The sequence below is a fragment of the Brassica oleracea genome, chromosome C7, assembly GCF_000695525.1.
Source record: "Brassica oleracea var. oleracea cultivar TO1000 chromosome C7, BOL, whole genome shotgun sequence".
Lineage (NCBI taxonomy): Eukaryota > Viridiplantae > Streptophyta > Magnoliopsida > Brassicales > Brassicaceae > Brassica > Brassica oleracea.
Window position 1 is genome coordinate 41,542,561 of NC_027754.1, and position 23,424 is coordinate 41,565,984.

A 23,424-nucleotide genomic window follows, 5' to 3' on the forward strand; every position below is an offset into this window, starting at 1 on the left:
TTTTTTAAAATGACTTTAAATTAAAAAATGAGGAAACCTTATATGTTATATTTTTTTTTAAACGACTTTAAAATACAAAAATGAGGACACCTTATATGTTACATTTTTCTTATATGTTAGATTTTTTCTTATATGTTATATTTTGAATTTTTTAAAACGACTTTAAATTATAAAAATGTAAGTTTTCCTTTAGTATACGACTAAAAACATTAAAATGACATGTGTCAGTTCGATGGTTGATTTGAAAGGTTCCAAAACCATATGTAGGATAACAATCAAAATAATTTAACTGTGATAACAATAATGTTCACTTTTTAAAGAATGTGTTCGAGGTAAAAAAATAAAGTTTTTATGTCATAATTTGTTTAATGTCCACTAGAGAACATTATATTAACCTAAAATATAAGAAATGTGTATTTTTTCCCTAAATAAAAGTTACGAAATTACCTAATATGATTTACATATATATGGCAATGAATGATTATGAATAATAAAGATTTGATAACAATTTTTGCATCGTTCTTCATTTTGTTTAATTTTATATTATTAAAAAAAATAAACAATCACATTAACCATATAATAAAAAAAATAGATTTTTTCTTATATATTATATTTTGATTTTTTTAAAATGACTTTAAATTAAAAAATGAAGAAACCTTATATGTTATATTTTTTTCTTGTTTAATTTTATATTATTAAAAAAAATAAACAATCACATTAACCATATAATAAAAAAAATAGATTTTTTCTTATATATTATATTTTGATTTTTTTAAAATGACTTTAAATTACAAAAATGTAAGTTTTCCTTAAATATACGACTAAAAACATTAAAATGACATGTATTAATTCGATGGTTGACTTGAAAGCTTTCAAAACCATATGAAAGATAAAAGTCAAAATAATTTAACTGTGAAAACAATACTGTTCACTATTTTCAAGAATGTGTTCGAAAGAAAAAATAAGGTTTTTATGTCATAATTTGTTTAATGTCCAATCCGATCAATCCATTATGTATTAATTATAGTTTTGTTATATTCTTTTTAATAAAAATTGATCTGATCCATCGGAAAGAAATTATATAATAACAACAAAAAATATTTTATATATACAAATAAAATGATCAAATATATTAAAAAAACTATCGATAATATATACAAATAAACTCATCATGCGCAAGACGCAGGTCTTATCCTAGTTATAACTATTAAATAGACAAAATCTATATTGTTATTATGAAATATTAAATCACTAATATTATTTATGTTTTTTTAGTTTTATATACTATTAGAATAATATATAAATTAATTAAAGTATGTAATAAATAATAATAATTAGTTTATTTATATTTTTTGCCAATAAGATATAATTTATTCATAAAAATTAATATTATATTGAAATATATTTTATATATTTATAAGTGATTAAGGAATTTTAGTGTATTTTATTTTAGTATATATATGTTAGTAACTGCAATATCTAAATGTTCATTTTAAATTTTTTATATGTATTTAAAATAGTTTTTGTATTTTTACTTACTCATTCCTAGGCACGGATCGGGTATCCGGACAATTTAAGGGATCCGGATACGGATACAGATCCTTATCCTTATCCGGATCCGGGGTTCTCGGATATACGGATGTCGGATATCCTTATAAAAATTGTAATATCCGGCGGATATCCGGATCCGGATTCTTAAAATAAATAAAAAATAATATTAATATACATAAAATATGAAAAATAATTTAAAAATAAAAAATATAATTTTTTAATTATTTCTATGTATAATATTACAAAATTTACATAGAATTTATATATACTATTATAAAAATGAAAATATATTAAATAAAATTAATTTTTATATATAGATATTACTATTTTGAAATATTTATTAATAAAACTTACGGATCCGGATATCTGGACTAGAAAATTAAGATATTCGGATCCGGATCCAGCTTTGACGGATCCAACAATTTACTATCCGGATCCGGATTCGGTCCCTCCGGATATCCGAATTTTCGGATTGGATCCGGATTGAATCTCGGATTGAATTCGGATTTCGAATAAAAATTCCAGGCCTACTCATTCCAACAATCCAAACGTAAACGCTACCAGTTGCAAAAAAAAAAAAAACACGTAAACGCTGGAAGAGAGAAAACTTAAATTTGTATTTTTATAGTATATATACGAAATGGTCCAATTGTTTTATGAATATGGTTAACGTCAACAACCAATACTACGACTAAATTAATATATCATCACACCAAATAAATTTATTAATCGACAATAAGTATGCCTTAAGTAAACCATAACCCAGTACGTTTATCACCAAAAACAAATGTACTATCGTTGACTAATAAATCTACGACACTTTAAATATCTCTACCACATAAAAATAAATTTTATCACTATAATGTTAAATATATTGTTCATCTATTAAACTTCAATGAATCTACTGCAATTAGCATGATAGACCTATTTGTTGATCGATTTTTTAAAAAGTTCTAATATAGTAATAATACTTTCGTAAATACTTTTGTAATATATAAAAAAGGTAAAATAGGTATACATAGTGTTACTAGTAATTATAAGATTGATATCCTTCTTGTAAATAATATACTTTGGAAGGGAAAGAGAAGCTGAAAAAGTTACAACAGATTCTAGGTAAAGCGTAGTTAAAATTAGGTCTAGGACTTTTATCCGAGATCTGATCCGAAAATTCGGATATCCAGAGGGGCCGAATCCGGATTCGGATAGTAAAATGTTGGATCCGTCGAAGCCGGATCCGGATTCGGATATCTTGACTTTTTAGTCCGGATATCCGGATCCGTAAGTTTTATTAATAACTATTTCAAAAATAATAATATCTATATATAAAAACTAATTTTATTTAATATATTTTCATTTTTATAATAGTATATATAAATTTATGTAAATTTTGTAATATTACTCATAGAAATAATTAAAAACATTATATATATTTTTATTTTTAAATTATTGTTAATATTTTATATATATATTAATATTATTATTTTTATTTATTTTAATGATCTAGATCCGAATCTGGATATCCGCCGGATATTTCAATTTTTAGAAGGATATCCGACGACCGGATATTCGTGAACCTCGGATCCGGATAAAGATAGTAAAATTATGGATCCGCCGGATAAGTATTCGGATCCGGATAACTTAAAATTGCCCGGATACCCGATCCGTCTCAGGCCTAGTTAAAATGGAACAAATAACAAGGATCAATTTTTTCAATAAAATAGAAATAAAAATAACAATTATATAGTTGATTTTTCATGGCATTTGCAAAACCTAGCTAGTTACCCAACATAGGGTACACGTATTTAATTATTCCCAGTTATATTTCCTAGTATTTCTACGGATAAAAATCAATACTTAGTATTGGCTTTTAATAAATAAATAAAAATTGTTATTGTCAATTTGTCATATTCTCAAACAATTGCAGCAACGAGAACACGTTCATAAATAAAATCGTCAACGAGGTTTTGCAAGCGCTGAACAAAATTCCGTTAGAAGAAAGCACACATGGAACATGCGTGGAACATGCACAAAACACCAGAGGAGAAGAACAAGAAGAAGAGGAGGAGGCAGGTCAGATTTGTGGGCTCAAACAACGCCTGGAGGAACTGGAAGAAACAGTAGACATTCATGGTGTGGAGACTCGTATTGTCCAAGTTGTTGGGATGCCAGGCATTGGTAAAACCACTCTCTTGAAAGCGTTCTACAATGAGTGGTACAGCAGGTTCTTCAGACGCGTCTTACTCCAAAATATAAGCGGCATTGTAAAGCAATGGGGATTGGAACGCTTGCCCGTGATGCTCCTCAGGGAGTTGCTTGGTAATGACGACATAGAAGATGATGGGACATACGAAGAATACAAGGAAAAACTATGTAAAGAAAAAGTTTTCATTGTTCTTGATGGGACAAGTGACGAGACGCATATACAAGTTATTTTTGAGAGTCTTCGTGAATGGATCAAGAAAGGTAGCAAGATTGTGATTGCAACACGCGCAGTGTCTCGTGATCTGGTTCCTGGGGATGATTCCATGATCCTTCATACTTATTTTGTACCGCTCTTGTGCTACCGAGATGGGTTAAAACACTTTAATCGCTATGCATTTGATCACCAAAACAAACACGACAGGGAAGCTTTCACGAAGGTGTCTAAAGAGGTTGTGCGTTACGCGAGAGGCCACCCACAAGTTCTCAAGATATTGGGTGAAGAGCTTCGTGGCAAACCCTTGCCTTACTGGATAGAAAAACTAGATTCACTTCCGCAAAAGCTCAGCCCTAGTATTCGAGACCGTGTCTTGCAAGTAACTTATGATGAACTGAGTCAAGAGCAGAAGGATGCGTTTCTTGACATAGCTTTTTTCAGATCCCATGATTTGGTTTATGTAAAGAGCTTGCTGGATTCATCTGGTCCTAAAGCGACAATGTCCACAATAGATGCTCTCAAGGACAAGTTCATGATTTATATCTCTGACAGCCGAGTGGAGATGCATGATCTTTTGTATACGTTTGCCATGGAAGTTGGTTCAGAAGCTTATGCTAAGGATGGAAGAGGAAGACACCGGATATGGCACCGTCAGAACAAAAATAACGGGGACATGCTCGATAAGCTACGTAAAAGAAAAGTGAGACTACGCCTCCAAATAACTCTCCTTTCATTAGTTTAATTTGCTGACTTTGTGGTGTTTACAGGGAGGCGGCACCAGCGTCAGAAGTTTTTTTCTCGACTTGTATGACATGAAGAACCATGTGACCTTAGGAAGGGATCACCTCAAGAAGATGCGACATCTCAGGTATCTCAAGTTCTACAGTTCTCATTGTCCTCAGGAGTGTGAGCCTAAGGAAAACATACACATCCCTGATGAACTTGAGCTTCCACTGAAAGAGGTACGATGTTTGCATTGGCTAAATTTCCCAAAAGATGAACTTCCACAAGATTTCATCCCCGAGAATCTCGTAGACCTTAAGCTACCTTACAGCAAGATTAAACAGATCTGGAACGATGAGAAGGTCAGTGACTCTCTAGTTGATTGCTTTCTTGTTTTTTTTGTCTCAGTTGGTTAGATGGATTATACGTATGTTCAAGAAATCGCTAACTGTAACTAATGTTCAAAAAATTGTTAGACTGTAACTAAGCACTGTATAGAGTACTAACAACTAGATAGATTATTCGGGGTTTAGACGGAGCATAAGCTTTAACTAATTATTGATTTAGTTTATACTAGATGACTCATTCGCTCCCATGCGCCTTCACGAATATTTATAAGAAACTAAAATATAATAATTTGAGTGATATTTTATGAATTTTTAGTATATTTTGCATATTTTTATATTATCTTATTTAAAGTTTTATTTATAAGTTGTTTAGTTGTGGTGTTATAATTTTTTGTCCAATATATTCAACTTGGTTATGATATTTATTTCTAAAATTATAAAATCACCAGTGTAAAAATTGATCTTAATTATTTTTAATTCATATTTTACTAACTTGTTTGAACTTCTTAATCAAGCCATTGCTTTTAATTGTTGCCTGAATACGTTTTTTTTTTCAATTTTCAATTTTTGATAATTGTAGAATTAGCAGAAATTGGAAAAATATGAATTTTAAAAATGATCTCATTATCAATGAAAACCATCTCAATAGGAACAGCCTCTTTAAGAGATTATTTTTCCAAAATCTCATGATGTTTATTTTGATTTTGCATACATTTAAAGAGAAACGGATTTTCTGATAGAATCCATGTGAATGATTTTTTATTTTATAATAGAAAGACTTAGTTTTATGAATAATGAATATTTTCTGTGAACGATGAATGATTGACTGATTCTTATATTTATGTCGATTGTTTAATAGTTTTGATTTATGAGAATCAGTTGTTTATTTATATAAATTTTGGAGGCATTCAAATAATATTAAAGTTAAAATCTATAATGTAAAAAGAGAAAAGTTCATAAAACTGTGCATTTTGTTGTAGAAATAAAAAATTGTTTAACTATCAAGAGGTATAATCATATAGTTTCATTTTTATTAAGAAAGAAGATATTTTATTTTTAATATCCTAAGATTTTTAATAAAATATAAACCATTTTTTATAAAATTGGAATTTATATAAAAGGAAAATTCTTTTTTACTAAATCACATGTGTCAAATATATTAAAATAGTATACTTTAATAGTTAAAATATTTCTTTTTGTACAAATTTTCTTTTTCTAATTTTATTAATAAAAACGAAAAGAAAAACGAAAATATTTATAGATATTGTCTTTTATATAAATTTTCTTTTTGATAACAATTTAGTTATAAAAGGAATGTAGCAATAAAAGAAAATAAAAATAAAATATTAATAATAGCAATTATAATAATAAACTCAAATAACTAAAGGTATCAGTGTAATAAACCAAGTTAATGTAAACGCGACATGTAAGAAACTGGTTTTTAAAATAATATTATAATGATATATTATATATTTATATAAGATATTTTAGTTTATAAATTTAATTATAATATGCTCTGATGAATTATCAAAATTAGATACATATAACAAAAAACGAGATAAATTTGTGGATTTGTACTAAATTATTAAATTTAAAAGAACTATACTAATTTAGATCAATGCAAATTGCTTTATAGCGGTTTAAAACAATGTAGAATGGTTTAAACTGATTTGAGTCTCATAAATCAAACTTAAAAAAAAATCTTGGATCGATTTTCCACCTAGGGGGTCTAGAATGATTTTTAGAACTATGGATTATACTAACTTAGTGTATGGGATCCCTTTCTCATCATAGGCTGTACCAAAGCTAAGGTGGGTCGATCTAAATCACTCAAGTCAGCTGGATAACTTGTCAGGGCTATCAAAGGCTCACAATCTTGAAAGGCTGAACCTTGAAGGCTGCACAGCACTGAAAACGTTACCTCTGGATATGCAAAACATGGAAAGTCTTGTTTTCCTGAACTTGAAAGGGTGCACGTCGCTTGAATCCATTCCTGATATCAATTTGAAATCTCTGAAGATTCTCATCCTTAGCAACTGCTCAAGTCTGAAGAAGTTTGTGGTGATTTCAAAAACTCTCTATGCTCTATATTTGGATGGCAGTGCAATAAAGAAACTTCCTACAGACATGGTGAAGCTAGCAAGACTCGTTAAATTGAGCATGAAAGACTGCAAGAAGCTGGCAAAGCTTCCCGAAGGATTTGACAAGATGAAAGATCTTCAAGAACTAGTATGTTCTGGCTGTTCGAAGCTAAGTAGTCTCCCAGATGAGATGAAGAACATGAAATGCTTGCAGATTCTGATGCTTGATGGGACAGCAATAAAGGAGATTCCTAATATAAACTCACTTCAGCGTTTATGCCTAAGCGGAAATGATACAATCATTTTACTTCCGGGTTACATCAGTCTGCTATCTCAGTTGAAATGGCTGGACTTGAAGCACTGTAAGAATCTTTTATCTATTCCAGAGCTTCCACCAAATCTTCAGTGCTTAGATGCACACGGATGCGAGTCGCTAAGAACAGTTGCAACTCCACTGGCTACTCATTTGCCATCGGAGCAGATTCACTCCACATTCATTTTCACCGACTGCCACAAATTGGACCGAACTGCAAAGGAAGGAATCACAACCTACGCTCAACGAAAATGCCAGTTTCTATCAGATGCACTAAAACGCTGCAATGAGGTATCCTCCCATTCATTTCTTGCTTTTTGCAAGTAACCTTATGATGACTATAACTTTTGTAATAACTTCTGCAGGGTTTTGTTCCAGAGGCTTTGTTCAGCATTTGCTTTCCAGGTTGTGAAGTGCCCTCATGGTTTTGCCATGAAGCAGTTGGATCTGAGTTAAACCTCAAACTTTCCCCACATTGGAATGAAAATAGGTTTGTCGGAATAGCTTTATGTGTAGTTATCTCCTTTCCAAACGGCCAAGAAGGAATCAACTCCTTTTCGGTTACATGCAAGTTTAAGCTGGAAAGTAAAGATGGGTCGCGGATCTCCTTCGATCGCTTGGTTGGAAGTTGGAACAGACATGGCAAGAAGTCAGACAAGATGGCAAATGGCAAGAAACAAGACAAGAAGATGTCGTCAGAGCATGTCTTTATTTGCTATACAAGATGCTCAAATAACATCAAATGTCTTGAAGAGCAGTGCTCAGATGCATGTACTCCAACTACAACTTCCCTTGAATTTGGTGTCACAGATGAGAAAGCTAGAGTCGAAGTGCTCAAATGCGGCTTAAGATTAGTGTATGCATCTGATGAACCCCAGAAGACAAACTCAGATGTTACTGACACAACTTGTGAAGAAATCGAGTGTCAAAATTTAACTCCAATAAGGAATGGCGATTACAATGTATAGGAAGTGGACGTTTATTTTCCAAGAGGATTCATGTGGATCAACTGAATCAATCTTACAAAGAATTCCAATTGGGAGATAACACCCAAATGCAAATCAATCTGTAGTTGGGTATCTTTGGACACAACTGGTCATGTTTCCACTCTGTTGTGTCCTGAAAATTTTCCACAAGGAAATAAATGTTCGATAAGTAAGAACTTTTTTGAATCATCTCGTCTGCCAAGGCTCCAGTTGCATGGAGTTTTTTTTTTCAAACGGTTGGTCTATGCTTTAGATGCTCCTTCCAAATCCTTTTTTTGAATTTCTGATGGTTCTACATTGGCCTTTTGTTTCTCCTTCTTTATTCAATCATTTTTTTCTATTTTAAGATATTTTGTGGCCAAATGTTGGAGCTTTATGAGAAAAAAAAAACATATATCTTACATCTCAAGGTAGCATAGTTGAAATACTAGCAACTGTATAGGAGGTGAAGGCTAATAAAGGAGAGAAAGATAACAAGTCATTTGACAAAGGTATAAAGAAAAAGGATTTGATGGATGATAATGATTTGTTTGAAATAGAAGTAGGAGATATGGGGCTGCGCCATGAAGATGACAGAACAATGGAGAAGAGAGGTCAAAGCTCTTTGATAGCAACAGGAGTGTGGAACACAGTGAGATTTTAGATGCAAACCATTCAGATGCTCATGTTGTTCACAACCAACTAAACTCACCCATGGTGTGATTGACCAAGGTGACAGAATACTATAGCAGCAGATATCATTAGAGATTTTACTATCAGCCACATTCATCAAAGGAACCAAAAAACCGAAAGCTTCTTTGCATTCAGATGGAACCGTGTGTGCCATTAGCAGCTTAGCTTTAGCTCTCATATTTTCTCTTTTCTGCTACTAAGTGTATAAAACCAATGCTAACGTAGAATATTAATGCTCCTTATTGATAGCAACAAATCAAACTACAGAATTTCTAACAGACCAAAGCGGCAAAGCCTACATGTCAAAAGGATATATGTTTTTAACAAAAGATGGTGAAGCTACGAAATACTAACTCAAGATAGAAACTAAGCTAGGTTGAAGTAGTCCAACGAAAACTGAATGTAACTAGTGGGGAAAGACGGAAGCCTAAACGTACTGAGACTTAAAACCAAAAGTGGAGATGATTAAAGCAGCATAACAAAATGTAGGTAAGGAAAAGAAACTTACACTTCAAAAATGTACGGTACTCTTGCTTAGGCTGAGGTTCCTTCATCAAATCGATACCATTGAGTTTTTCTTTCTATTTCTTGTTTTCGATAAATACCCGAGAGAAGAGCTGTAAGAACAGAACAGAAACCGACAAGGTAAACCTTGAAAAGAACAGAAACCGAGGGCTGACTGGCTGAGTATGTAAACAGTGATGATTCTATACTGTTACACGGAGGATAAAAGTTTTTTTTTTTTTTTTTTGAATAAAGGCTTAACACGGAGGATAAAAGTTGTGATGATATATTAGATTTTGTTGTAAACCTTGAAAAGAACAGAACAGAACAAAACAGAAACTGAGAAGAAGCAATGGCTTCAAAAGAAACTGAATGTTCTAAAATCATCAAAATCAGTATCCTAGGCAATTCAGAAACAAAAATACCGCAGAATCATGTCATACCATGTCACAATAGTTTCCTCCGCTTATCATCATTTGGATATTAACACCTTTGGTGTCTAAATGAAAAAGCTCACTTCAGATGAAAGAGCTCTTCTTGGATCCTATCTGGAAAATAAGACCCAGATTGTGTGCTATTAACTGAAAATTGCTTTAAAATTCCTGTCAGGCTAAATTCTGGAAAGATGAAAAATCATCTTGGAGAAATTTATCTCTACTTCCATTGTTGAGTGCCCATACATTTTCTCAATACTCTGAACGCAAACATAAGCAGTTGTGAAGATACTTTCATGGATTTTATGTTACCTATCACATGACTATCTTTTAAAAGGTAAACAGACATAAGAGAATGTTTTGAATGATGACAATAATGTATAGGAAAAGCAGAAAATAGTATAGAAGCCCAAGGTCAATGCCAGTTTGTATATCCAATTGTAACCTGTCCTTGTCCATCTGCTGTTTAGTACATAATTTGCTTGGTTATCAAGAAAGCCTTGGCTACAGAAATATTATTACCGTGAACAAAATGAAAGAAGGCACGTAAGGCCTATATACTCCGTAATAAATATCCCAAATTCACAATAAAACCAATGTAAAAAAAGAAGAAGATGAAGAGCAAATTAAAGGGTAACACAGCTTAATAATTTGAATGATTTGGGGACTGTAAGCAAAGCATTCGACCGTACAACCTTCCCCCAAACCTCAAACTTCAATCCGAAGAAGCGCTTCTCCAACTTAATCACAGCACACCAAATTCTCCTGTTTTTGCAGACATGTTTCCGCGTCTTCCCGGCCACTGGAAACTCGAGTGAATGTAGCTCGTCCCATATAACTAGGATACTTCCACCACCATGGTTAGCTAACTGAATTGTTGTATGGTGGTTAACATGAGGCTTGGTACACACATCTTTCAAACCCTTGACACTGAACCAGTTTCCACGCTCAGACCACATAAGCTTGCGCTTAAAAACACTAAACTTTACATTGTCTATAATGCACCAAGGTCCACTCCTATTATAAGAAAGCCCTAGTGGTTCCATAAGGGCTAGTTGTTCCTTCCATGTTCCTTGTTTGGAGTCAAACGCATACCTTTTATGGTTACTTGTGGTGGCCAATAGCTCTCCTATACGAAGCTGAACCTCAGCTTTGCCGTCATCATTGAGGTTAGGCAATGGATTCCAAGTCTGAGACTTTAGGTCAAAAACCTCAGGCCAGGAGGAGGACTCCTTTGTTTCTCCTCCAACTACATATATCTTGCCGTCTATAAGAGCAGACTCGGGGCGTTTCCTTGCTACCCCCATATCAGGAGCATCACGCCAAGTGCGAGTCCTAAAATCAAGCACACGAACGGTGGATGATGGCAGCTGGTCGCCTCCCATTTGGTAGACTTCGAAACCGACGGCTAAAGTGGTTGACTTTGATAAAGGCGACGAAGTGATGGGTAATAAGTTAAACTCATCCTTAATCAAACCATTACTGTTGGTACTAGTAACAAGAGTTTGGTCAAGAATGTACCAACGATCATGAGTGGGTAACTCTTGGCGTATGCAGAGGCAAGGCTCTGTGTTTCCGATCAGGGAGCGAACCGTGTAGAGCTCTGGAACAGAGATGAGAGAGTGGATGGTCTTGGAGACTAAGGAGAGTGAACGGTACTGAGATTTAGAGATGCGTGCTATACAATTCAAAACGATCTCATCTGGAAGTATTGAAAACCACCGTGTACTACTATTCCTCTGCTTCTTCTTCTGAGGCGGTTGCTCTACTTTGGTGATTCTTTTAGGTCTTGAATTTAAGCTAGCCATTGTGGACAGCGTAGTAGTATTCATCTCCTCCCTCTTCTTCTTCTTCTGCGGCGGTGGCTGCTCTACTTTGGTGATTCTCTTAGGTCCTCTTGAATATAACCTAGCCATGGTCGAGAGTGTTTCTTTTTCACCTAATCCCTCTTTCTTCTATATACATATTAAGATGGACTGGGCTAAATATGCAATGGGCTTAATCATTTATAATGTATCGGTTGGGCTCTATTTTTTGGTATTAGTCTTGAGCTACTACCCTTTTGATCCTCCAAAGGCTGCGCAAAAAACTGAACCGAATCCGATCAAAATCCCGAACCAAAATTAGTTAAATATCTGTACGGGTTCAATATTTGGTATCTAAAGAACCGAACCCCAAAAATCAAACCGGATCCGATCCGAAACCCGAACTAAAATTGGTTAAATATCTATACGAGTTCAAAATTTTGGTATCTAACAGACCGAACCCGATTCGAACCGAAATATTTCGGATATCCGGATATATCTAAATCAGATTTATATACTTGAATATTTTAGCTACTTTTAGATTTAATATCCAAAAAATTATCCAAAATGTGCAAGACATTTTGAAGTTGTCTAAAATATTTAAATATATATATATATATAAAAATAATCATAATTAAATATCTAATATAGCTAGACAATACTCAAAACCCCATAAACCTAGATGCACAAGAAAGTATTGTGGCTCATACTCAACTCAAGAGTCAAATACTGGGGAATGTATCTCTTCAACGTAACCATAAAGTCCAACTCTTTTTACTCTGTTGTTATTCTAATGACGTTATTATTCACATCACATGCTTAAACATTCTTTTTATCATTTCAGGGACTAGTTTCAAAACCTTTAGCTAGTGTAAGTTTTCCAGGAAATGACTTGCCATTATGGTTCCCCATCAGAGAATGGGATCTTCCATGGAAACTCACCTTCCTCCATCAGAAAATGACAGTTGCAAAATCTAGTTTTATTTTAAAACAAAATCAGTTGCAAAAAGTCAAACCAAAAGCATTGTTATTAATTTCTGCATCTAGTGTTGCATTAGTTTTATAGTGACGTATGAGATACATACTCTCAATTATTGTTTTGGACGAGATTCAAATTATGTAATTTAATACTTTTAGAGTAATTTTTTCCAACAATGAACTCCAAACTTTTACTAAGTAATCCATTAGTTTTATCACTTAGGCTAACTAGTCTCTGGAAGTTTAGCACTACTTTCATTTGACTCAAAAGGATCAAATTAAACTAAACTACTCAGGATTCATAATGAAAATAATTCCTGAAATGTTATAACAATCATAAATGAAATACAAAAATCGTGGTTTACACTAGAGTTCCAAGAGTACTAACAACGAAAGTAAACAAAAGTCAGTCACTCTCACATAGAAACATCCACTGATGCATATTAACGTGAATCAACAACATAACAATTGATCATTACCAAAGTAATTAATATGGTGATTCGTCTGATGTTTAATAGTTTATGTAACTATCTTAGGTATAGAATACGAACCACAATAACAAAGACAAAAAATGCATGTCCGATATTTTAGTTATTTGATGGTTTGTAGGCATCGCATACTTATGATCCATCTTAGGATTTATGAACTTTCACACTTGTTTTTTTTTTTTGTTTAATTTCGTAGGTATTGTATTATTAATTGAAAATATGTGTCCATGTATTAGTATGGTTATGAGTATCGTAAACCCTCGGTCTCTCATTAGCTTAGCTTAACCGGTTTGGTTAGCTTAGGTCACGTGTGTTATCACGTGGGTTAAGAGTTGTACAGCGACCATATATAATTCGTTATCTCTTAACCTTAGCTCTAGCTTATTCAGAGTGATTGAGAGAAGAAAGGCAAGAGAGTAGAGAGACTGGTGGTTGCGATTGTAATCCAAGCTCAAGATCTGAGCTGAGTAGTGGATTGCTGATCAGAGATCAGCCCCAGGAGATATAACGGCTTTCTCACATTGAGGAGGTGCGGTGAACCTGGGTAACAAGCTCTTGTGTTCTTTCTCGTTCTGTTACTCAAGCTAATCGAACAAGAATCGAGTAGATCTAGGTGAATCTAAGCATTAGGTCGCACACTAATATATTCATTAAACAAGATAACTAATGAAATCGGATCCCATTTTCTTAAAGAAAGCAAGAAAGTAAAGCAAAATGATTTATGACAAAAAGATATATTTCATGTGAGTGTGATTGAAGCTGAAGTGAAAAGGTAGCCGTGGAAATATGGCATATCCTTGGAAGATTCTCATATTTCTCAACCCATCATTTTGTTTTTCAAATGTAGAGTGAGGATGTAAAATATTAGTAAAGTAAATATTATCACATGATATATATAGTTTTTCCTTAAACGATATATTCAGGAATTGGAAAGTTTGCTAGCGTACGATGTACATGTAGAGATGTAATTATGTGTGCGGGTCTATAAAAGAGAGCATAAAAGCATCATATGAAACCCTCTTCCACAACACCAATATGACGGTGGTGTTGGCTCTTCTATGAAGAACCTAAGGAAGCTGGAACCCGCTGTCTCAGCAAGCGGGTTCTCCTATCTATGTGAATAGGGCAACTCGATCGATCCTTTGGCATTTCTTTCTAAGTGGGATCGAATAAGAAGAAGAAGAAGATGTGTGTATCTTCTTCCCTTTGAGCGTTCTTTTCAACTTGTGTTGGTTTATAGTTTCACTTCTCCTGGTTTGTATTATTTGCCTTTTAATGTTTTTGATTTTCTCTCCATATGTGTGTTTGTGCTATATATCTGTTATAAAACTTGATACTATCCTATCGTTTATGAGTGATGCTGAACTTTTAATTGTATTTTTTTTACTGTATTTTATTTTGCTGTTGAACTAGCCCCCTCATTAATATCGCTATGTGTTACCACTCCGATTCGACTCGAATTAAGTTGAAAACATGCTGCCACTGTCGAAAAAAACTTCTCTTCTATGAACCTTTTTGTTGGATTTATTTGTAGAAACATAAATATACTATTTTATGTAAACAAGGTTTGTTTTTAACTTTCACTAGGTAAAAAACTCACGCGATATCATTTGGGAACTCATTTATATAAAATGATTTTATATTTATTTTCAAAAAAAAATTCATGTCAAATCGTAGAATACGTGTGTTTATATTTATTTATAGATAATATAAAATATATATATATATATTATAGTTTTAGATTACAGCTAAATAGAAATATGTTAATACCAAAAATATACATCTTCTATTAATTTAGGTAATTTTTATAAAATTTTAAATGATATTTAATATTCTCAAATTAATAAAAATAAACAACACATATTTGAATTTAATCATTTACTAATTTAGGAAGTAGTTTATAATGACAAGTATTACATTATGATTTTTGAAGCTTTGTAAAAAATATATGTCAAAACATGATTATATGGCAACTTTAAGAGATCTTATACAGTACATATTTTATTGGTAAATCACACACATTCTTTTTGTGCATTATTTACATCCGGTGCAGACGTGCAGTGGACATCGAAAAAGAACCAAAATCATTCTCTTAAGCAAGGAGCAAAGATTGAACATCTGGAACTTGGCTGCCGAAGACAAGATATAGGTTTTACACAAAAAATGAAACATAGGTATTTGTCGAGATACGAAAGAAGAAGAAGGTAATAAGTTGCAAATGAGTGTTTAATGGAAACTAGGAATTCCATGGATCAAGAAACCAAGGCTTAAATCTAAGTTGGTAGTAAAAGGTTTCTCCCAAGTGAAATATCGACATTTGTTCTCTTCTTTAGTCAAGCATGTATGGTTTAGTAGAATTGAACTCTAATATTAGGAATGTTGTCCTGGGCAAAAAAATCCGACCTGACTCGAACCCAAATTAAATCCCCCGAAAAATATTCTAAACTGAAAAACCATATCTCTATTTTTTTTAAAAAAAAAATTGTGGGTTTTTAATTAAAGCTTTATAGTTTTAAATACAAAGGATGGTAAGTTAGCACGCGGTACTAAAAGTCTCCCTTCACCTAGCAGACTTGGATTCTTATTAGTTTAGTATAGCTATTTGTTGGAAAAAATTAGATTTTTTTTAGTTTAGTATTAGCCTTTTGTTGAAAAGAAAAGGGTGAGAAAAGAAGGATTATATTGAGAGAGAGCACATGGAAAGATTATGACGAGAGCATAAGGGAGAGAGTACACAGAGTACTTGCTGGGTACAGACAGCCAAATAAATTTAACTTTCAGAAAAATTAAAATACTGAATTCTTTATTGATAAATTAACCAAATCTTTTTTTCTTGGAACACAAACTAATCAAACCTATATAAATGAATTTTACAATTAATAATTTTGTAAATTAAAAATATCCAGAAATCTTAAACCTTAATTGAAGAAACTAGATCTCGACCCGCACAACCGTGTGGGTTTTATTTTATATACTAAATCATTTTAGTTTATAAAACAAAATTTATCAATAAATTAATATAGTTTAGTATTATGTATTATCTAACTCTATTATACTTGTGTTTATGTGATTTAAGATATTATTATTATTATTAAAAAAAATCAAATTTTGTATTCTTGTAACAAATTTTGTTTTAAAAACATAATTACGTAACAATACTGTTTTACATATTTTTTATTTCTAAATTTGTAATATATATAAAATTTAAACAAATTGGACCTACTATTAAAAACTAAATCAAATTGGTAATAGATAAAAAAAATTGGGATATTGTTAAAAACATCAAATTTTTAACACTATAATATTTTGTGTCTGTAAAATATTACGGTGAAATTAGTTAGTCTGTAATTCAGATTTGATGTATATAATTTGTTTTATAAACGCAGTATACATATGGTGATTAATTAAACATATTTGGTATAGTGTTCGTCGTTAGTCTAAGGGGTAAGCCATTTGATTTATATAGCATGTTCAGAATAATAACAATACGATAATGTATTGGTCCACAGTCATCAAACCACCATTGTAACCATCAACTCATAGATTCTAAGAACTTATTCACTTTTTTTTTAACACAAAAGAACTTATTCTCTAATATCATTTAATAAGTACTTAGTTGTTAGTAAAATGATACCACTTGATTATAAAACCCAAATATGAATCAATTTTTAATTAACAGTTTATTTTTACGAAAAACAAAATATATAAGATAAAAAGGTAATTTGATCATAACTTAAGTTCAATTAATTTTCATTCATTTCACTTTTTCTCACTATTCCATACGTATATTTCAGATTTTTTAAATAAACTTTAATTTTTAATCATGAATTATAATTTTATATTATGACCACAATATGTATTTATTATTATCAACGATAAATAAGAAAGCCCTAGTAGTTCCATAAGCCCTAGTGGTTCCATAAGGGCTAGTTGTTCCTTCCATGTTCCTTGTTTGGAGTCAAACGCATACCTTTTATGGTTACTTGTGGTGGCCAATAGCTCTCCTATACGAAGCTGAACCTCAGCTTTGCCGTCATCATTGAGGTTAGGCAATGGATTCCAAGTCTGAGACTTTAGGTCAAAAACCTCAGGCCAGGAGGAGGACTCCTTTGTTTCTCCTCCAACTACATATATCTTGCCGTCTATAAGAGCAGACTCGGGGCGTTTCCTTGCTACCCCCATATCAGGAGCATCACGCCAAGTGCGAGTCCTAAAATCAAGCACACGAACGGTGGATGATGGCAGCTGGTCGCCTCCCATTTGGTAGACTTCGAAACCGACGGCTAAAGTGGTTGACTTTGATAAAGGCGACGAAGTGATGGGTAATAAGTTAAACTCATCCTTAATCAAACCATTACTGTTGGTACTAGTAACAAGAGTTTGGTCAAGAATGTACCAACGATCATGAGTGGGTAACTCTTGGCGTATGCAGAGGCAAGGCTCTGTATTTCCGATCTGGGAGCGAACCGTGTAGAGCTCTGGGACAGAGATGAGAGAGTGGATGGTCTTGGAGACTAAGGAGAGTGAACGGTACTGAGATTTAGAGATGCGTGCTATACAATTCAAAACGATCTCATCTGGAAGTAGTTGTAGTGAAAACCATCCTGCACTACTACTATTCCTCTCCTTCTTCTTCTTCTGCGGCGGTTGCTCTACTTTGGTGCTTCTTATAGGTCTTGAACATAAGCTAGCCCTGGTGGAGACTGTAGTAGTATTCATCTCCTCCTTCTTCTTCTGCGGGGGTGGCTGCTCTACTTTGGATTTGGTGCTTCTTTTAGGTCTTGAATAATAATCTAGCCATGCTCGAGAGTTTTTCCATCACATTTTATATTAAAATCGACTGGGCTAAATATGCAATGGGCTCGTTCATTTATAATGCTATCAGTTGTGCTATATAATTAATTAGTCTTGAGCTAACTTTTTCATCCTCGATTTATACTATTAAAGCAGAATCTTTAATCATAAGGGAATGCCACTGCCTTTCCTTTAAAAAAAATGAATTACGACCATTTATAACTCGACCAATCAGAAACAAGAGTAAGCTTGACCAATCAAAATATCAGCACCATTTCAGCCCAACAATTTTAGCCTATTTCGTTTGAAATGTAAACCCAACTTATTAAGTCCATGAACCATTCATCTATAACGTATGTAAGAAAATTTTACCGATGTACAAATTACATTGGAGTTCATTCCAAATGCCCATGCCCATGCCCATGCCTTATTTAAAATTTTAATTTATGAAGTCGATAAAATAAATTATTTACCTTGTATTATCACTTTAATAATCCCAAAAAATATGAATATCGATTTTCAACCAAAGGTGTTACAGTATATTCCGAATTTAAAAAATTGTGGATTTCTATATAAAGTTCTATATAATTTGGTTTTATAATTGTATTGAACTTTTAAACAGCCTCTAATTTAATTTCCCTTTGAAACTAAATCAATTCCAAGTATATTCTCTAACTCATTCCTTTTTTTTGCGTATTTGCTTACAATAAATTTAAAACAGAATATATAGAAACAAGAATTTACGATCTAACTAAAATCACGGTCCCTAATATAACTAAACTAAAATCACGGTGCTCAATCACTAACAAGATTATACAATTGAAGTAAAATTAACATGACGAACCCACAGAAAATATCTTAGGTTTGAAATTGGTAACCGAATTTGCCTAATAGTAATCATAAATGATATCAAAAATAAAATTCACACAATCTGGTTAGATACGATTTAGAGTATCCCCAAGTTTCTCCTATAACCTAAGCACCTCTCCCTTTAACATATAGATATTATTATAAATAGGCAACGCCCTATTCCTATTCAAACCCACACCGTCAAACAAACTATGGCTTCAAACATGCAAATCCAAACGACGAAAGCTTCTACGAAAAAGTTACTGCCATTAAAGACTTGAGGCCCTCGAAAAATACATGGTTTATTCATGTGAAGGTTCTACACTCTTGAAAACAAAACATACAACTATCAAGGGAAACCATAAAATTCATCTTGGCTGATGAGAATGTAAGCGTTTGTTACTGTCTACTTACTACAACAGAATATATCAGACTAAAAGTCTATTTAAATAAATAGTTCTTTTTACAATTAATTGTTTAAAGGAGCTTATCTTTCACGGTCGTAGTATTATATATCCTTTTCTCTCTTGCAGCCGGAGCAGACAATGAATCCACCACTGTTTTTGCTCGTGGTTTCCATCTGAAATAAACAAAAAAAATCAGCAGGATTCTTTATTTTAGTTAAGATAACATTCCAAACATAAAACGAGTCTTCCTCAATCAAACATGGTATCTTCGATGGTACTGTCAAAAATTAATTTTCTAAACAATAACAAATAATCACAGAGTTACAAAGAATCATAGGAGAAGATTATACAATATAAACCAGGTTTCTTCAGATTTATGCAGAATCCCCGACGTATGATGATAGCATGGTAATCATCTGTTCCCTTTCATAATATTTCAGATCTGCATGTTACGATCTGTCAAAAATCTCATTACGACTCTGTATTTCAGATCTAACAAAAACAATTAACAGATGAGGAAACGATAGTAATACCTTTTGATTTCGAGTTTCTGAGTTGTTATTTACTCAGGCAATACTCGACTATCTTTGATTTTCACCATGGGGAACGATTTGATCCTCGGTTAAGAATCTGTCCTTTTTTTATCTTTCTTTCCTTTCTGTTCTTTTTTTTCAACACGTAAACGGTCTTTACGACCAAGTACTAAATTGGCCAACAACAAAAAAACGACCAAGTACTCGACTTGGGTGGGTCAAGTTTACGAAAACATTATTTAACCCCTAAATTAACTAACTAACCATGTTATAAACTCGTAGTTATACTTAAATAGTATTTACTATACACAGAAATAAATATACTTAGATAAATTTTAAAGTTTTCAAAAAAACATTTATGCATTCCAAAATCTAACCCTAAGAACACATACAATACTACAACATATGTTGGCAAAACCTAAACCAAAAAATATCATGACTCACTACTTTCACTCATCTATGTTGAAAACAATTAACTTTTGTTATATCTTAATTTATATCTCTTAAAACATATGTTAATTACATGAATTCAATTTTTCACTTATCAAAATATTTTTTACAAAATTTTTAAATTATTTCTAAGTAGAATTAGTCCAGACGACTTACTGTAAAGTCGTCTGGGCAGACGACTTACGGGAGTTAGAAACGTAAAAAAAAATTAGTTTTTTTGTTTGTTGTTGGTTGTAATTTCAATAGCCTTTTAGGTTACTTTTGCATTTAATTTAATTAAAGTTTGAGTTTACTTTTGTGTTTGAAATCAATTTGTGAGTCACGGCAATTTTCCCTTTGATCAAAGGCTTTCAATTGCAACGTTCATTTTAATAACACGATTTTATGCGACATGTTTATCATTTTGAACACGTATAAATTTAACAAGTTTTGTATTTCAGAGGGGGAGTTTCTCATGCTTAATATTTTGAAGGCTAAGTGTTCTTATTGGACTAATTGGTATTATATTAGGCTTCTAGAAAATTCAAAGTGTAAAGGTTAGAAGTAAAAGAAAAACTTAAGTCATTTCTGATATACTACAAGATACTAGAAGCCTTACTTTTACTGATGCAGAGCATATAAGCAAGAAATGGCCGCAGTTTATGTCGTATTTGCTGTCCAACATTGATGATAATCAGAAAAATATCTCCAAGGGATTGACTAAATACCTTATGTGCAATCCAATCTTCTACCTGAGGTGAAGATTATTGGCACTGTGTTTTGACTTTAGTTCAACACTGATATAGTGAGGATGTGCTGATGCAACACGAACAATGCAAATATCTTTGCATTGACCCGTGAAATTTTTATGCAAATTTTAAACGTTAATTCAGAGCTAAGAAGTGTTCTTTAATTAGTGCAGATGATCTGCAAATTGTTTGTTGTCTGCAAACAGTTGTCATCTAAACGGTAAACGTGCCTAACATTCTTGAAGGAGAGAGTACTTTTGGCTGGTCAAGAGACTATTATGGTAGCTTATAGCATACTTTTGTAACTTGTATAATGTCTTCACTGCTTTAGTTGAGATCTTTTTTTTTTTTTTGTGAACAAACTATAGTTCAGATCTATTCCAGAAAATTACTAGTTTCTATGCAAAGAAGCAAAAGAAAAATGTCCCTAAGTGATTGGAAGGTTTGAAAAGGGACAGAGCCTTAGAAGCATCAAATTTATAAGCCTTTATGAAAGACACAAAAATGTGCTGCATTTCGTTTAAAAAGTTATAGTTGAACAAAAAATCCATACAAAATTGATTGAAGAAACATTCCAAAAATAAAATAAAACACTCACAAAGGCAATTAGAGATACATCAAGTTCTCAGTGTCGCCAATCCAATAACAGCCCATCTTTTGTTTAGAAAGCAGTTTGATCCTTCTTCGATTTCAACTCTTCTCAAATGATTCTTTTGTATATTGTAAAGTAAAACGTAGAAGAGAGTTGTACCTTGAGGTAAAACGTGAATCGGGCCGTGGATAACCCTACGAAATTTATTGTGAGGTGCCAAGATAACTTCACCGTTTCTAGTTGTATCATGTACCTTCAAATAATAGGGACTGTTTGCATTATTGTTTAGGACCATATTCATTTGAGAAGGATGCAACACCAGTGTCTTCCTTGACCACATATTCTTCTCTTCATCTTCCATAACCCATAGTTTCATCACACCATCTTCAAAAAAATCAGCATGGCCTAAAACAGCTATTCTTCCATCGTATTCTATAACGGCAGTTTGAAAACATTGATACGGCCACGTGACATCTTCAGGTGCTTGGAGCAAACGGGTTTCTTCAGAACTAATATCGAATCTCACAAAAACAGGTTTAATCGAAGGAACCAAAGCTAGGTAATACATACGCCCATTGATAGTCAATCCTTTTGTGAAACGACAATGTTGTGGACATGGGCTCGAAATCTTTCTCCATCGACTTGATACACCTCCTCCTAGTATGAAGACCCAATACTCTGGCAGGAACATTCTATCTTTACGTGTTGAAACCACGCAAACCACTTTATACTGATCATGAACGGGGTCGTGTCCGATACTGTATTTGGACTTCTTGAAGATCACATCTTCATCAGCTATAATGTTGGATTCTTCTATGTCAGGTAATATTTGTGCATGTGTCCCATTTGTAAAACACATCAAACCATGAAAAACATGAGAGACCGAGTACCCTTCCATTGCTGGGGTTGTTAAATTTTGATCAACTACAAAGGATGACGTAGTACTAACATCCAAATCATGGGAAGACAACGATGATAGTAATAATTTCTTTTTGTTGTCCAAGCACAACCACATGTATAGACGAGGTGATGATGATGAAACTTTTAAGAAACGATTGGTGAAATATTTGGAACAAATCAAGGATAACTTGAGACTGATTTGAACCTCATAAGAGATGTACCAGGGAGTCTAGTCAGAATTTCTATCACGAGATCAAAAGGCATCCCCTGTGGCGGTTCGTGGCTCTTGCATATGTTAATGTCTCTCTGTCTTCTTCTTATTACCTTGGATCTCCTCATCATTCTTCTTGTCTCCCGGTGTAAGGTGACGGCTAGGTCAAAAGAAAAGGCCATATTTTTTTTTTGTTATCACACAATATTTTTTTGTGATAGAAAACATTAAGTATCTGTTTTATGGTATCAAACTTCCTTTTTTCTTTTTTTTTGAATTCAGAAATAGGAACTTTAACATTAAAATTGTACTAGACTTTGACCCGCGCACCTGCGCGGGTTTATATTTTGAAAAATATGTTGATATTTGTTTTTCATGTAATTATTAATGTTTGGCAAAATGAATCTGAGGAACAGAACCGATACCGATCCAAAAATATAGTACCAAACCCGAACAGAAATTGATTAAATATTCGAGTTATTCAAAATTTTGTTATTTAGAGAACCGAATCTGATCCAAACCGAAGTATTCGGGTACCCGAATTATCTAAAAATAGATTTATATACTTATATATATATTAATTATTTTTAGATTTAACGTATATAAAACATCAAGAATGATACTTTTAAATTAGTTTAAATACTTGAAAATATATATAGATA

General features: G+C 32.8%; 3 protein-coding genes and 1 pseudogene across 3 annotated transcripts in view; 1 reads left to right on the forward strand and 3 right to left on the reverse strand.

Moving 5' to 3' along the window:
- Nucleotides 1-8,614, forward strand: part of LOC106302240 (disease resistance protein RPS4) — a 10,879-nt gene extending 2,265 nt beyond the window's left edge. Inside the window, exons 2-5 of the mRNA XM_013738784.1 lie at nt 3,476-4,667; nt 4,735-5,052; nt 6,832-7,722; nt 7,797-8,614. Of these exons, the coding sequence (XP_013594238.1) occupies nt 3,476-4,667; nt 4,735-5,052; nt 6,832-7,722; nt 7,797-8,399 (3,004 nt within the window). The 3' untranslated portion in view covers nt 8,400-8,614. The remainder of the gene's footprint in view (nt 1-3,475; nt 4,668-4,734; nt 5,053-6,831; nt 7,723-7,796) is intronic.
- Nucleotides 8,615-10,653: 2,039 nt separating this feature from the next.
- Nucleotides 10,654-11,943, reverse strand: LOC106303325 (F-box/kelch-repeat protein At5g39560-like). Its single transcript, XM_013739627.1, has one exon. It carries the CDS (start codon nt 11,941-11,943, stop codon nt 10,654-10,656), a length of 1,290 nt encoding a protein of 429 aa, XP_013595081.1.
- Nucleotides 11,944-12,730: 787 nt separating this feature from the next.
- Nucleotides 12,731-18,017, reverse strand: LOC106303326 (F-box/kelch-repeat protein At5g39560-like). Its single transcript, XM_013739628.1, has 2 exons — nt 17,269-18,017; nt 12,731-12,806 (listed from the first exon to the last, which is right to left on the reverse strand). The coding sequence occupies exons 1-2, from the start codon at nt 18,015-18,017 to the stop codon at nt 12,731-12,733; spliced, it is 825 nt and encodes a 274-aa protein (XP_013595082.1).
- A 2,677-nt stretch (nt 18,018-20,694) lies between these two features.
- LOC106303327 lies at nt 20,695-22,944 on the reverse strand (annotated as a pseudogene).
- Between the last annotated feature and the right edge of the window lie 480 nt (nt 22,945-23,424).

Bases quoted from the DNA above. Each gene is read 5' to 3' on its own strand.
- LOC106303326 (XM_013739628.1), bottom strand. From the start codon at position 18,017: ATGAATACTACTACAGTCTCCACCAGGGCTAGCTTATGTTCAAGACCT. The intron at 12,807-17,268 runs GTATGCGTTTGA...AAATAAAACTAG, and splicing joins ACCACAAGTAACCATAAAAG to ATTTTGCAACTGTCATTTTC.
- LOC106303325 (XM_013739627.1), bottom strand. From the start codon at position 11,943: ATGGCTAGGTTATATTCAAGAGGACCTAAGAGAATCACCAAAGTAGAG.